General features: G+C 42.3%; 1 protein-coding gene across 5 annotated transcripts in view; it reads right to left on the bottom strand.

Annotated features, from left to right (window-relative positions):
* ZNF462 (zinc finger protein 462) overlaps positions 1 to 17,112 on the bottom strand; it is a 138,829-nt gene that overhangs the window by 62,080 nt on the left and 59,637 nt on the right. For all 5 annotated transcript variants that reach the window (XM_012736784.3, XM_076008899.1, XM_012736786.3 and 2 more), the window contains exons 4-7: positions 16,936 to 17,100; positions 15,056 to 15,159; positions 12,002 to 12,120; positions 7,182 to 7,373 (exon numbers count right to left, since the gene is read on the bottom strand). In XM_012736784.3, coding sequence (XP_012592238.1) covers positions 7,182 to 7,373; positions 12,002 to 12,120; positions 15,056 to 15,159; positions 16,936 to 17,100 — 580 coding nt within the window. The remainder of the gene's footprint in view (positions 1 to 7,181; positions 7,374 to 12,001; positions 12,121 to 15,055; positions 15,160 to 16,935; positions 17,101 to 17,112) is intronic.

Genomic DNA, 17,112 nt, shown 5'->3' with positions numbered 1-17,112 from the left:
TTGTTGGCATGGGAAGAGGGAGATGGGTGAGTTGACTATATTCCCAGGGCATGGGGAGCCTACGACTGAAATGTTTTAATCCTTGGCACACAAAACTGTGACTAATTCAAAAAGTCACAGAAATCCCAGGCAGGTGGGTTTCTTGGGAAGTATCTATCACATGATCTCCGAGTTCAGGGTGGTGATAATTTCGGAGGGTTCCTCTTTTCCACTGAGGCAAAGTCCTAATAGTTTAACCCCTGTAGATTTCCTGGTGTGTAATAGAAGATCCAGGGTCTTCAATGTCGCTTTGCTCCTCTGGAGTTGCAGCTCCTCTAAGGCTTTGCAGTAGAAATATCATTCTTTATAATGAGTATTAAAATAAACCCTAGATCACATTTTAATGTAGAAATTCTGATGTCAAAAAGGGAAGGTTAGTAGTGTCTGGTCAGATAATTTTGAGACCAGCAGAAGCTATTAAAAATTATAGTCAAGCCATTAAAATTATGCCTCACATCCCATGTGCTATAAACGATGCAAATCTTTGTACTTTACAATTAATTATTCACTCGAGAGTCCCCATTTCATTATTGTCATTTTTAAAGAAACCACCTCTTTTTTTCTTTCACCCCAAGAGAAATCTGATTGCAATTGGAACCTGTGTGGAAGGTCTGATGCCCTAGCAACTAATTGGATCCTCTTAAAGGTTGAATTTTATGTCTGACCTATTTAGAGATCTGAAAAGCTTCTCCTCGAAAAGCAGGCATCTCAGATCTTAATTTTTAAGTGTCAAGTATTGCTGCAGCCAAGGTTAAATGAGTTGATAGTTTGGAGCTACACTCAACACGATTCTTAGAGAAGATTTTCTTTTTAAGCTTAAATGTAATTCATGCACCACTATTTCTAAAGCTTTATCTAATACCTTATATTTCATACATGAATCAAAGAATATATTTAGGTCAAGTTACACTGTACGTGACATCTAGAAATATTCCATATGTTGAATATAAAGGTTTCGAATGATATTTATTAAAGCCTGAATTAATCTCATGGGTATTGCTATAATTTTTCCCCACAATCATCTATGGCATGGATCAGTGAAGTATCATCCATAGGCCAAACCCAACCCCCCTCTGTTTTTGTACATACAATTTTATTGGAACTCACTCATGTCCATTTGTTTACTTTTTTTTTTCTTTTTCCTCCAGAGGCAGGGTCTCACTCTGTTGCCCAGGCTGGTCTCCTGCCTTGGCCTCCCAAAGTACTGGGATTACAGGCATGAACCACCACACCTGGCCCATTTGTTCAAAGGCAGAGTTGAGTAGTTGTGACAGAGACTGCGTGACCCATAAAGCTGAAAATATATTCTATCTGGCCTTTTACAGAAAAAGATTTGCCAATAAGCCAGGCACTCAAAGACAAAAACTGCATGTTCTCATTTCCTATGTAGAAGCTAAAACAGCTGATCTCATAGAAGTAGAGAGTAGAATAGTGGTTACTAGAGGTTGGGAAGGGTGGTGGGGTGGGGGTGGTGAGGGGTTAACCAGAGATTAGTCAGAGCATACAAAATTACACCTGATAGGAGGAATAAGTTCTAGTGTTCTATAGCACTGTAGGGTGACCATAATAAGCAACAATTTATTGTATATTTTCAAATAGCTAGACGAGTAGATTTTTAATGTTCCCAACACAAAGAAATGATAAATGTTTGAGGTAGGGGCTCTGCTAATTACCCTGATTTGAACATTACATGTTGTATACATGTACCAAAATAACATGCCACACCCCATAAATATGTAAAATTATGTGTCAATTAAAAAAATGTTTTTTAAAGTTTGTCAAACCTGGATTTATGTTTAGAGAAATTGGCCAATACAAGTCTCACAAAGTGAGTCTCTTCTAACCAATATATTGTTTTATGTTAAATGCCTGGTGGGAAAAGTTTTCAAGTAGAATAGAAAGTTGTACCCACCCATCAGTTTTGTTGGTCAGTTTCACTCTATGGCTTCTCTGAATTTGGATTTAACTGCAACCAAACACTATGCATTCCTTTCGCCAGAGACACAGAGAACAAGCCTGCCCACTCCAGGGTGAATGGTTGTCTGCACTTGCTCCAAGAAGCGGCTCTACTACCAGGTAATCACACTAGAAATGTCCCATCCCTCCAGCTCCACCATACTGTCTGTCTCCTTTTGAGGGCCAAAAAGGCTTCCAAACTGCCTCAACCTTCAGTTTCCCACCTCTACAGAAGGCCTCATTATGCTTGGAACAATGACCACATTTAAAATGCTCTTTGTCAAGAAAGATCTTTTCATCCTGGCAGAATAATTGTGTATTAAAGCTTCTGTTAGAGTAGTTCCTAAGGTTTCATCTTCAGATTGTCTGTCTTTTGAACCTGCCTCTAACATAGAAGTGAAATAAACTCATCCGTGTATAACGTGGTTCTGTGGAGTCACATATGTTCGGGGACTCAGTACCATTAACAGAATTAAAAATTTTGATGCCTCCAAGAAATCATCGGTCAGTCAAAACAATAGGAATTTAATAAATACCTACCTAACTGTTCCCATTGGATAATTAGGGGACAGGACCCATAGCATGTCTACAAGTGCAAACAGAGAACTAAGAAGTGTGGCAAGAGAACTAAGAAGTGTGGCACTAAGATGAGTGGCAGAAGCATAATCAGAGTAGAGTTGGGGCCAATGAAGATCAGCCATCAGAGGAAGTCAAAGTCATGGGGTCATAGAGAGAAGCAGACAGGAGGAAAGGCTGCTGAGCTCCCAGTAAAGCTTATAGCAAGAGGCAGAAGTGCAAATGCAGAAGTTAGACACTCAGCGTCGACAATTACAGAGATGGTAGAAAACATCAGTATTTGCTGGCAAGGCCACTCTGCAATGAAGAAAACACGATTAAACGGTCAACTCTGAATGCAATGCAGAAGACTTTGACTTTGATATGACAGACACTAAGACATGCCCGTGGTTTCTCGATGAGAAATGTCTCAATAAAAATAGTGTTTACCAAATATTATTCTAGAGTTTAGAATAGAAAAACCAACTGAGAGTTATAACAGAAAACATTTCACTAAAAAAAAAAGAAAACGAAAAATCACAAAGTCCCTTATAACATTTTTCTATTATTTCCTAATATCAAAGACTTCCCTACTGGCCCAGACTGTATCTATATTATAGAGGGAGGTGTATCACAACTGAGAATTCTTTGTGTTTTCTCTGGCTTGCTCACTAGGGCACCAGCAAAATAACTATGATACCCTTATTCACCTTATTCATATTGCAGCTGGTCTTAATGTCTGATTTTTGTTTTTGTTTTAAATACATCACAGTGGCTATTTCCTAAAGCAGGCAATTCCACACAGCATAACTGGATAGATAGAAGAAACCAAATAATCTATTCGTCCGGGGAAATTGGTGGGGGGAGAAAAAAGATGTTATGTCACCACTGGCTTGACTCCTTATGAAAGATACAGTTGAATTTTAAATTACATATCCATGGCCCATGCATCGTGTAGCTTCTCAGACCTAAACAAATCTCATAGCTAAACTACACTGTCCTGGTTCCTTTGTTATTTTATTGCTCTGTACGTATGTGTATTTTTCTGTACTGAAAGCAAGAGACTTGGAAACAGCCTGATAAAAGCCAGTCCTATATTTTATATGGCAGGAGAAGGAACACAGTAAACACAAACGCAGCAGAGCACTTCCCTTTGTTGACAACCTTATTGTTTTCCCTTAATGCATTGTTTAGAATAGCAATTACATGTCATTTCCCATTATCTTATACACAAAACCAATACCATACAGCCGTTGCTTTTCTTTCCAACAACCGATCGTGAAGACTACATAGAGGATTCGTGTGCTGGTGAAACATGTCAGGACTGACAGCTCAGAGCCCAAGAGCTCTGTGGAAGCACAGAACAGGTGCATGGCCAGGCAGCTGGGGTGAAATCTCCCCTCCACTTTCTCATTTTTGCTTTCTCGGCTTCCCTCCCTCAAAGTGTTTCCCTCTGGATTGGGCGGGAGAGCCGCTTAGGCAGAACCTCCCTTTCCAGGCTATTTCCCTGTGCCAGAGAAGGCTGGCTCACTCTCAAGACAGCAAGCATCTGACCACTGCAAACAGCAGTGAGCATGTCAACTGGTTTTATTCACATCCCCCACTAGGGAATCGGCGAGCCAAAGACGCACTGGTGATTTCCCTGGTTTTATGGATCTGGACTCCCCCTCAAGGCCTGCAACGCATTTTTGGTTCGTGTGTTCACAGTGTCCTGGCATCTGCAGTGTGGGAAACCTGAACAGAGAGCCAATAGCCCCACAGCTTCTCCCTATTAAAATGTGCAATTGGACTTCACATGTGTGTTTCGAACACCATTCAAGCCATGATTTACAGGCTACTGTCTAGCCCCACAGCTGTTTTTCCATCCTCCAGACTTAGCCGTTTCTAGGAATCCACCATCCAACTCCCAAGCAAATAGCCTTCCTACTTTGGGCCTCCTCAGTCATCCGGGGCCATGCAAAACTCTGCAAGACCTATAGGAAGGGTTCAACAACATACTTACTGAATGAACTAACTATTACGTGTTCTTTCCACATAATTTTCGTTCATGGGAAGGGCCTTCTGCTTACCCCTCCTTATACTCAACATTTTTGTCATCAAATTCATCACTGCTGATCCACTGATACAGGTTATTTATGTCTATTCAAAACAGCACGGGTCCAGTGAGTTTTGTGTAGGCCTCACTAAATCATTACCATGAAGACCTTTGACAATTATTATGTTCTCTCTAAAGAAAGAAAAAAAAGAATCACTTGTATATATTGCTTCTTATTTTCCTGTGGCTAAACAAAGACAATCTGTGTTACGCAGAGAGCTACTCGATATGATCTTGTCATGTTTCTGTGACTCGCCTGTCCCCCGAGTCCAGTTTCTGAGAAACTGAAATAACTCCCCAATAAGGTTAGGCCTCAGTCTTGGGTTGGGGTTAGCTCAGATGTGAGCGCTGATAATATCTCTAAACAATTGAGTTTAAGTTGCTGGAGGGCCAGAGCAGTACTGTATTCATGTCGGATTCTTCCGCACATAGTACAGCTCCTGGCAGAGAGCACAGGCTTAAGGAGTTGACTGAACCCAACTCTTTTTAGCCTGTGCAGAGGAAGAGGATCCATGCAGTGGGTGGTCTATAGGATTCCCTTGTCCTTCGACTTGAGGTCCACCTTTCCAGGGAGAGAGGCAAAGGAAGAAGGAATGACATTAAGAGAAATGTCCCAGGAAAAGACTTTGCAGGGAATGGCATTGGGAAGGATCAGCTTCCCCCAAACAGTTCCACAGGTGTAGCTTTCATTTCAGATGAAAGCAATTCATTAAAAGTCATGTTAAATAAAGATCTTACAATCTGGGTCAAATTAGATCATCCCTCCTGTTGCAATATACCAATCTTTTCCGGTGAACAGGGTATCTCAAGGTGCAAAGGGGACATTTTCTTTACCTTTCCACAGGAACTCTCACCAACCCCTAGATTTGAGACGCTAAGTTCCTAGAAGAAAACAAATAAACAAACAAACAAACACCACGGGTTTCCTCTTACATCTGAAACTACCACACAGAAGTTGAGGAGATCGTGTGCTCACTTCTTTACAAGTTGTAGCCACCACAACAAACCTCTTTGTTAACAGAAGTCTTTTAAGCCAGGCAGACCAGCAAGGAGCATAGGGTTTAACACGGTGTTTAATGATTTGCAGAAGGAAAGCCACCAAGCTCTACAAATCAAAAGTCCTTTTCATCTCCGGACTTACCTTTTCATTTCTTCCTACGGGTGTCTGCGGCACAGACCTCAGGAATCAAGATTACTCATTTACCCTTTTGAGAATCTGAGAATTAGACCCTGTTGACAAGTTGGGCCATCAGATCTTCAGGTTACCAGAAGATTCTCCTGTTTCAAACCCTTACATTAAAAATAACCAAAATTCGTCCTTGTTATAAATGGTCCAAAAACCCAGAATTGTAACCAAAGGATGAAAAGCATAGAATTACAGTGACCATGTATTCAATACCTACTATGTGTCAGATGCTATGGGCATTTTGCATGTGTACCTTTTCTCATTAATCTCTCAAGATAATCGGGTGAGGCAGAAATCTTTATCCAATTTTGCATATGGATATGGGAAGACAAGACTGCCCAGGGGAACATGACTCACGTAGAGAGAAGTAAGATTCAAATCCAGGCTTTTGTTCCACTTAAAGCTCCTCCTAAGAATGTTAAGAGTAGACCTTGGAAGACAGTCCCTTCCCTGGCCTGGGAAATATTCGAGCCAGAGGCAGTTAACTGGCTATTGCAAAAAAGATCCAAGCCTTAGAGGGGGTTGGAACAGAGCACCCCAACTCTCAAAGAAGCCAAACACTTCCTCCACTTGTATTGTAAGCTTCTGATTCTCAAGTCATCTCAGGTAAGCTGAGTAATCAAAACAGGTCTGCTTCTTGTTCTGATCACTATCCTCGTGCTCACCACACCATACCTACAGGTCCCAAGACTGGACTCTACCCTGCTCACCCCTACAGCTCTCTGGTCACACTGGTGGTGACCAGACCCTCCCCACGGCTTCCTGTATTTCTTCTGAAGCTCCACCACTGGGCAGTTAAACTCTCTTCCCAACTAAAACTTCCTCAACATCCTTTGGCTGTAAAAAGTCCCTATGCTATCCCTAATGTATCATGTGGTCCAGTAAGACACACTTGCCCACTCACTCACCCTGTCCATTCCTACTCTAAATTTTGTGCCATTAACTTAAATATCTGGCACCCCAAACACTTCAAAGCACATATGTGTATGTTTTAGAATAAGGCAGGATATAAATAAAAACAAAGAAATCTGCCTGGTACTCTATTCGCTTTCCTCATTGAAACCACAGAAGAAGGATGCAACACTCATCCCTCCCACAGGACAAGCTCTTCCACAAACAAGGCCCACGCGAGATCTGACCGCCATTTTCATCACGGCGCCATGCAGATGAGCAATGAGGGCCTTCCCCCTTCCCTCTTCAATTTCTACAGTTTTAACCTTTCCGCATTTCTTCCTTCACTTGACCCGTCATGTTTGCACCTAAGATTTTCCTCTGAAGAGAATGATTGGCAAGGAATCCCAGCCCACCTCGACCCTGAGTGGTTAACTCTGGCTCGGAGCCCACTTTTACCATTGGAGTCTTCCACGTCTTCGGCTGGGGTAGCTTTCTGGGAGGAATGGTGGGCGTGCGAGGAGAGGAGACTGACGATCCGTGGCCTGGGCAGGGTCAGGGCTTTTCCGTGGACCTTGAGGGAGTGTTCCTTCAACTGGCTGATTGTCATGGTGGAAAATGAGCACCAAGAACACTTGTAGGCATGTTCACCTGGGGGAAGACGGTGACAAGGGACAGGCAGGGGAAAGAGGGGAGGAGAAGGGAAGGGGAGTGGAGAACAAAATAACACGGTTGATTCACGCTAGAGAAGGGCCTCTCAAGCTTCATGGTCTAGGAATGAAGCCTCCCAGACCAAGTACCTGCCCACTCCCACAACCACAATGCGCCTTTGGGATCGAAACTCTTCCACGGGCTCCAGAATCAAGCGGACTGGCCCCTTCTCATTGCATGCTCTAAGGATGGGGGTGAGGCTATAAGCTGATTCCCCACAGGGAGTGAAACCCAACTGCCTATGATCCCTCCTTCAGAAAGATTCCACAATCCCTCTCTGTCTACACTACAACTGACCATGTCAGGTTTCATTCAAGGTTGCCTTTTTGTAAACCACAGAAAATAATGTGCTTAATTCTTATGCCAAAGATCTACCAGTGGCTTCTCAAGCACAAAGCCATTCAATGCAAACTCTACTGTACCATTCTCACTCTCTATTTCTTTGCTAACTATTACACACCTCCTCATCCCACATATCCTATATATATAAAAACACATATAATTAATGTATATAATATATATATATATATAAATTTTTTTGGACCAGTTCACCAACCTCAGTATAAAACTCCATTTCTCTATCTGTAGTCAATAGTGCAGAAATGATTTAAAAGTAAGTCATTTTCTCTAATGGAGGAGTTGTATAGGTAAACAGGGGGAGGATGAGTGTGTGTATCTCCAATATTCTTCAGTAAAGAGCCCATCTAAGTAAAAGTAAGTATTTTTCTTTTAATTAATTTTATGCCACTGAACTCAACACAGATCACCAAGACCAAAACTGAGGTAGAGTGTGATTTACCTTTTGCCATAAGTCAGCTTTTAAATTAATTACATTTAAGAAGTAATGGTGTGAAATAGGCATGCTTATGTTGTTGGACAGATATATAGTGGTATGATTAATTCAGAAAACATGAATTCTGCTTTTTATAAGAATAGATTTAGAAACGCTCATGCTTCTAACCCAGTCTTCCCGTTTCTGAGAATCTCTATTAAGGAAAAATCTTTAATACATGGAAAGCTTTACTTAGAAATATACACTATTTAGGCTTGAAAAAGCTATGAAACGACCTAAATTCCCAACCATAAGAAAATAATTGGGCGACATCTGGGGCCCCCCTCTCTTGGGACCCCAGAACCTCATCCAGGAGTGTATAATAAAGCCACAGGGTTTGGCCCCCACTCTTTCTCTATCTCTGTCTTTTCTTTTTTCTCTTTTTTTGAGACAAGAGTCTCACTTTGTGGCCCAGGCTAGGGTGAGTGCCATGGCGTCAGCCTAGCTCACAGCAACCTCAAACTCCTGGGCTCAAGCAATTCTTATTGCCTTAGCTTCCCAAGTAGCTGGGACTATAGGCATGTGCCACCATGCCCAGCTAATTTTTTCTATACATATTTGTTGGCCAATTAATTTATTTCTATTTATAGTGGAGACAGGGTCTTGCTCTTGCTCAGGCTGGTTTCGAACTCCTGACCTTGAGCAATCCACCCACCGCTGCCTCCCAGAGAGCTAGGATTACAGGTGTAAGCCACCGCACCCAGCCTGTCTTTTCTTTTTGCCTGTGCCGAAAAACCTTACAGTTTCACCTACTAAAAAGGTTCATATTTTGCAGTTTGGTTGTCAAGGTATATTACAGTTGGACCCCATAAAACCCTCTCAGCCATTTTTTTCTATACTCCTTATGATCCCACCACAGTGTTATCTTTCCTTTCCCAAACTCTAACCTTTATTTCTCCATGCCCAGGCCATTTCTGCCATAAAAAAAAATAAAATAAAATAAAATAAAATAAAATAAAATAAAATAAAATAAAATAAAATAAAAAGGAAAAAAGAAAAAAAGAAAAAATAATAATAATAATTTTTAAAAAAGAAAATAATTAAGTAAATATGACATATCTTCTTGATGAACTATCATTCCATGAAAATCAATTCTTGAATTTTGTTCAATGTTTATAATAACAAAGAAAATAAAAATAAGTAGAAAGGCAAAATATTTTCTAGATTACATGATAATTACAAGTGTTAAAAATAATTACAGAGGGGCCGGACGAGGTGGTTCATGCCTAAAATCCTAGTACTCTGGGAGGCCGAGGCAGGTGGATTGCTTGAGGTCAGGAGTTCGAAACCAGCCTGAGCAAGAGCGCGATCCTGTCTCTACCATAAATAGAAAGAAATTAATTGGCCAACTGATATATACAGAAAAAATTAGCCGGGCTTAGTGGCATATATCTGTAGTCCCAGCTACTCGGGAGGCTGAGGCAGTAGGATCGCTTGAGCCCAGGAGTTTGAGGTTGCTGTGAGCTAGGCTGACGCCACGGCACTCACTCTAGCCTGGGCAACAAAGCGAGACTCTGTCTCAAAAAAATAAATAAATAAATAATTACAGAGAAAATGGTTGGAAATATATCAAATGTTAACAAGAGTGGTCTTTAGATAGTAAGATTATGGTTGTCTGGCTACATTTCTTCTTTCACTTCCAAACTTTCTCTAATGAACATGTATTTTTAAACATTTATTTTTAAGGTAAAATTTAAAAATCAGAGAAGGAAGAAGAGAAAAGAAACAGGATCTGCAGTAATGACAGTGTCGTGGGCTACTGAAAATGAACAGACAGAGCTGGTGGTCTACAGATTAATATTAAGAGAAAGAAGAACTGGAAGGTAAATCTCTGCCTCTGATTTTAACCAGCTGAGATTGCTCCTTCCCCGCCGCCATGAAAATTACTAAATGGTTTTACACGTGAAGTGAGCGCATCATCCCAGTTCTGCAATTAGGCCTTCTTCTCACCACCACTGACCCTAGGAGCCTACATTCCCAAGGAAGTCTTGAAGAGAACTACAGAAAACCTTGAATTTACATAGCACGAGGCAGAACAGAAGTTAAAAGAAGTCAGAGGATCCAAACAAGAACACAGGCTGTTCCCTCTTTAGTAACTGGACAATAATGCTGGCCAGTGAACAATGGTGTTTACTAATATATATGATACTATGTATAACACTTCTGGTCTCCTTATTCTATTTTTCACTTTGTAATGCCAGCTTGGTTGCATGAACCTTGCTGGGTAGCCGTGAGTCACACAACCTGAGAGCGAATTCAAATCCAGATGATTTGGTTAGTCCACACTACTTTTGACCCTTTCAAATAAAATAAAAGAATCCACCTAGAACAGACGAGTCAAGAGTCTTTTAGAAAATGCATTGCTCTCTCCAAGCCAAGCCCCGCTCGATGGCTAACAGCCATGTCTCGGAGACCGAGGTTCCAAAGTGAGTGGAAAACTGAGGAGTTATACATTGTACTCAATCTCTCTTACAAGATGCTCTCTTTTCTCCAGCGAGGTGGGTATCCTTGGTCAGCCCCAAGAACAGACACTTATCTAGTGCCCTGGAGTCAGTGGGCAGTCTCTGAGGCTCTTTCAAAGTCCTTCCCACGGGCCAAATCATCTACCCAGCTCTCACCGGTAAAAGTGCTTTTGACAAGGCTGAGGCCTGTGGGAAGAACTCACCAGGATGGTGTCCCCGCTGAATAATTTACCATATCCACAAGTTAGAAAAGAGTGGTTTGAGCTCTGAAGCCACTTACTCCATAGACTTTAGTAGAAGTTTCCTGGAGACAGAAAAATACTAAAAGATAGAGAAAGGCCTCTATGGCTCATTTTCCTGTCCTATCCTTGCCCTCTATGGAGGATGGGGCAGCTGGGAGGATTCAGTGATTTTACTAAGTTAAGTCAGTTCAACAGTACCCAACATGCAGGAGACAGTGAATAGACATGGTCCCATTTGCACAGGGTATGGGGAGATGGCAAAAGTGAAGGATCCAGATTCTAGGCAGTTTTTACAACAGTGTTTAAAGTGTCACCAAGTGTTCTACAAGGCCTTCCCTTTAGGATTGTCATGAGCACAGAGTCAGACAAGGAATATAACGTGCTTCGTGCAGAGCCTGGTAGGTAAGAAACGTTCATGATATACCAAATGTTAACGACAGTGGTCTTCAGATAATAAGATTATGGATGACTGACTATATTTCTTCTTTCATTTCCAAATTTTCTCTAATGAACAATGAGATGGAACAACTAAGTGATAGAGAAACCAGCACAGCTCCTGGACACTCATGACCCAAAGTATTAAAATAATTTTCTATCTGGTGTATAGAACTGTATCTAAGGGCCTCTCTTGAGAAATCTCACCTTAATCTCTTCCTTAAGATGATATTTTTATTTGGGAAGTCTCTCTAGCAGATATAATTCTCTCTAACTCTACATGAAAGGATAAGTAATTTAGATATTTCTTTATAAAAACAAAACAGTCTAATTCTAACCTGTGAGTAGCATGAATCAACCATGTCGTAGGTGACGTGGGCTTCGTATTATTTTGGCTTGAAGGGATTTTCTTTAATACTTTGTTCTTTATTTTTTTTTTTTTTCACAGATAAAAACAAAACTGAACAGGAAACCAGCTCAAGAATAACTCATTCCTCAAGTGTGGGGCAAGAGATTTAAAACTTCACTCAAGAAAGACCGTAAGATTCCAAACTCAGAGAGTGCTGAAGAGCTTGTTCATCAGGAACACCAACTCACCAGCGTGAGCTTTGAGTATATGCGTTTTCAGCCGGCTGTTGTAGGAGGACTTGAAGGAGCAGAGTTTGCATCGGAATGGTTTATGGTGTCCGTGGTGGGTTTGCATATGGCGATCCAAACTTGATGCAGAAGGAAAAAAAGAAAATGCCAAGATTAAAAATTTCATACATTTTTCTCATTGCCCTTTTCCAGGAATCCCATTTCTAAGATGTTCAAAGCCCTTCTGTTTACTTTCCAATAATGGCACTTACCAGATTATTTCATTGGCAAGAGTTGTACTTACTCTAGGAGAAAGGGAAGCTAATGGAAGAAATCAAGACATCTTTTTGGACTGAAAGATATGGCAATGGTAACAGGTCATGGGAGACACCTTTATTTTGCTTCTCAGAGCACTGATAATTGGCAGAATGGATCCAAAAAGAGAAGGCACGACAAGATGGATGAATTCAAGTTTTCTGCCAAGCCAGTGTGAGCGCCTATCAATGTGTCTTCTAACTTACTCAAAAAGAGAATGGGAATTAGTGAAACTTAGCATTTGAAAAGGGCTGACTTCTTTTTAGATTTTCACTCTGCTTTTATGGTGAGCACTAGAGTAAGGAAGGGAGGTTCCAGAGTGGCTGACCATCTTGCAATGTGCTGTCTTGTTCTCAGCATCTATGTTAATATGCGGGCATGGTGCAAGCGTGCTTCAAGGACTCATGTCCTCAAAAGGCTGGCCATCCCTTCCGATAAACACAATCATGTTCGCTGTACATCAGTCCGCCAGAAGCAACTTATAAGGGAAGTTATTTAATTACAATGAACCTCTAGTACTTCATAATAATTACTAGTCTAAAAAAATAATAAATCTACCCTACAAGGTGTGGGAAGAAGTTCTAATTTGTATGTAGTACTCCAAAGAACTGAATTCCATTCTATATGACTCACATGGGAATGGTACTGCTTACCATTTAAACACATAATGCTCCCCTGAGCTCCAAAGCAACATTTTCAGTTGCCTCTGGACATCTCCCCCCTGCATGTCCTTTAGCTGTCTACACGTACCATGTCCTAAACAAACCCATCTGTTTTATCTACAAAGCAAATTCTCTTCTTCATTTCCTTGCTTCTATAAATGGCACTACCATTCTTTGAGCCAACCAGACTGAAAACCTCGATGCCCTTTGTACTTTGCTTTGTCCCTCATCCCATCATTAAGTCGATTTTTCCAAGTCATGCAGACCCATTCCCTCAACCATTCCCTAACTTCTTGGATCAGCTACTCTTACTTGCTTCTTAACTGGTCTCCTCAATCTTTTTTTTTTAACTCCAGAGCACAAGCTATGGAGTCAGACTGCCTGGGATAAAATCCCAGCTATTATTTATAAGCTGTGTGACCTGGGGTAAGTTATTCAACCTCTCTAGGCCTCACTTTTCTTATTCAGACAATGGAGTCAATAATGGAACCATACCTTATAGGGCTGTTTTCAGAATGAAAGGACATAATACTTGAAGGCACCTTAGTACAGTGCCTAATATATAGTGAGATGCAATAAATTGTAGCAATTATAATTACTTAACTAATTCCAGACTCTTCCTTTTTCCCAGTAATTTAAATTAGAAAATACTATTTCTTGGCACCTAAAAACTCCAACAAACATGGTCTCCACTCAAGTATTTAGACTTTATCTTCCACTACTCCTTTACATGTAACTTAAGGGTTAGTCAGAGTGAACCACCAGCTGGGCCTCCAACAGGCCTTGCCTTTCCCCCCTCAGCTTTTTCCTCCATAGTGCATGACTTTTCCAAACCACCCAAGTCTTATCTTCCTACTTTAAGACTTGACTCAAATGGTCTTTACTTCCTAAAACCTTCCCGACTCTTCCAAAGTAGATACAACATTTCCCCTTGTTGAAACTTGATAGTATTTTATTGTCTTTTTTAAAGACGTGCCTTACTTTGCTGAGGCACTTGTATGGTTGCTTTATAAACCAACCCTAGACCCTAAATCCCCATAGATTACAGACCATGTCCTAGTCATCTTCTCCCAGAGCACAGTGCCTGGCACAGGGTGTATTCATTTGTTCACAGTTATTCAGGGAGGCTCTGCTGTGTGTCAGACCATGTGACAGGTGCTGTTCAATAAATACTTAATGAATTGAAGAGCACTCCGCAAGTTTCAGGCCAACGTATGGATCTGATGACAAAGATTAGATATCCGGCTCTGTATCATAAGAAAAAGTTTACAGCCCATCCTAATCTCTGTACAGACATGGCTCCTGCTGCTTTTCAACAACCACTAACTAGAGCTTTACCTTTTTAAAGAAGCAAACAGCCCATCATTTATTTTCGATCATCATAAAAATAAACATGTCAGTCTTCTAATCAGTCACCCTCATCCAAGCCTGTCAGAATGCATTATTGAATATTCATCTCTGTCTTTTATACAGTTGAAAGGGAAAGGCAACAGAAAGTTGTTCTCAGAACTATCCCTCCTCCCATCACCCCAAAAAGCTTTGCATGCCTACCCCAGACTTATACTTTTAAAGCTGTGATGAGTGATGGGAAGGTCCCTCTCCTCAGCCTCCTTGTATTTCAAGCAACTCTTTGGCAACCATAAACTTCTTTCCTGTTCAAGGTCTTTTGAAAAATCACAACCAATGATGCTTTGGTGACACGGGTTAATAGTGCTAATTTGACCTCTTTAAGAGCTCAGTTTTCCAAAGGGAACTTTACCATTTCCTTAAAGGAGAAACAGACTTCGGCTGAAGGTTTGACAAACGCATCAGTAAACTCATCTCCTCCCTGTGTCCCTGTCTTCTCTTGGGTAATTCATAGCCATTCCTCCAATGCTCATCTTTAGAATGCCTGTATTTGTGAAATTTAATGCCATCCAATTAATCTCCTGTTCTTAGCTCCATTTTACAGATGAGGCTCCAGGTGACACAGCAGCAGGTGTGAACCATGAGTGGGGCCTTCTTACTCATCTCAACTTCTCCCACTCTAGCTTAGCTTTTGCCTTCCACTATGACACCTTCTCCCAGTAGCCACCAGTGACCACCCAGTAGCACTTACTTGTGCCTGAAAGCAGAAACAAAGGAGCAATACTGGCAGCTGTACTTGTCCTCGCGGGTAAACATGGCCAGGGCCAGGTGGCTCCTCTCATGAGAACGCAGCCCCTGCATGGACATCAGGACTCTGTCACATTGCCTGCAATGGTATCCCCCCGGCCGGGTTTCATCCTCCAACATTCCATCAAGCAAGCAGTGTTCACTATCCACCCGGCCAACCAGGGCGCCACTGGCATCTTTGGCTGCTTCCAATCCATCCAGGAACAAGTGGGCAGGGTCTTCAGCCTCCTGCTAAGAGAACCACACACACACACATGCCCCACCAACAAAATAAATATCCATCGCCATTGCCCCCAGCTTTCCTCTTCTCCCTTCATTCTCCCAGACTCATCAGCATCTCCTGTCAAGGCTTCCTCCCCTGCCTCTCTGGCTCCCCCTAGAGGGAGGGCAAGCCCGCCTGCCATTCTTCATGCAGTGGTGGTGATCTGAAGGCATCGCATCTGGACACAGGTTGCTACCGCCTGGGATTTTGTGAGGGAGGGGCTCTCCCACTCTGAAGACAGTTCACTCACTTCTCCCCCTATCTTGAAAAGAAAATTCAAATTGCAATCCCATCTAAACTGGCATAAAGTTGGGTCAGGGTTATAGCTCAAAGGAAAGAGAGAAAGGAAGAAAGAGAAAAGAGCAGAGTAGTGTGGCCATCTGGGAGCCTGGGGTCTCAGATGCATCTGGAAAGGATGCAAAGCAAAGGACCCTTCTCTCTGTCCCCACCCCACAAACAGTGACTGCACCCCTTGACTGGAGGTTGCTGCATAACCGATTCAAAAAATGAAGGAGCAGCCTGGTTTTAAGTCACCCATTTTCTGAGGCTGCTCCTTGGATTACTGATCACACAGGATGAGACACTCTGTCTCTCTTACGGGGTCCCAGGAAACGAGCCTGGGACACACTGCCAGGGGTGTGTGGACGGAGCTGACTGCTGCTGTCCCTGGGCTGTCACTGTTCTGCCGAAAGACAGAAGGCTCCAGTCTTCAATGAAGAAAAATAGAGGCTTTACCTTCATGCTAAATTGGCAAAACAGGATGCAAGATCAAGAAGGGCAGATGACAAAAATATATGCATGTATCCAGAGAGAAAGGCCAGAACCCTGAAATGACTTCTGTGTTCATAAATGATAGGTGCTTAGCAATATCCTGGAAGACAGGGTTGGCAGCTGGGTTACTGAAACAGTGGCTACTATTAGGATCAGGATGTTCAAAACAGGTGGCCTAACGGAGGTTGGGGGTGGGGGAAGGCACTTATTAGCATCCTACGGGGAGAGAGGATGGAGGAGACAAACCAGGTCAAAGGCTAAGGGTTAATTGTGGCGCAAAGGTTTTTGGTTTTAAAGTTAATGTCTCTTGCACTCCCCAGAGGACCCAGGATAAGAAGTCAAAGACAGATTCTCCCGGGCTCTCTGCATCCTCAACCAGATGAGAACAGCAAGAAGTCAGGCAGTGGGAGAAGCAGAAGACGATGGGAACAGAACCCACTTGATTCCTCTCAAGAGCTCGGGCAACTCGGAAGAGCGAAGACCTAATGGCAACTAAACGCAGAATAGAAGGACGACCCGAAGCCTCCTAGACCGAGAATCCTGGAACTTCGGTTGCCACCAAACTATCCGCGTGGAAGGAAACCAGATCGAAACTCGACCTTTCCCTGAACAGAAAGATGAAGAAGGTCCAACCTGCAAAGAAATCAAAACAAGCCAAACCAATCCAAGCATAACTCAGGAATGCCCTCATACGGAGATGCTCTTTCCTGAGCTGCTTTAAGCAACGGGGTTAATCAGTAACTCGAACCGCTCACACACCAGAACGCTCATCCAGACCTTCCCGTTCTCACCTTCACAGTGGCTGACACAGCTGGGACATTGCCATACTGGACGTGCTTCCGGAGGTGATTGCAGATGGCTCGGAGCGTCGGGTGCACTTCCACACAGAATTTACACTTGTAGCCCACCACTTTCCTCTCCTTGGTCTTTGGCACCTCTTCTAAGTGACCAAAAGGCTGGTAAAATAC

The sequence above is a fragment of the Microcebus murinus genome, chromosome 12 (assembly GCF_040939455.1).
Source record: "Microcebus murinus isolate Inina chromosome 12, M.murinus_Inina_mat1.0, whole genome shotgun sequence".
In the NCBI taxonomy this organism is placed as follows: domain Eukaryota; kingdom Metazoa; phylum Chordata; class Mammalia; order Primates; family Cheirogaleidae; genus Microcebus; species Microcebus murinus.
Note: the sequence above shows the minus strand (reverse complement) of the source record. Positions and strands in the feature narration are given on the sequence as shown.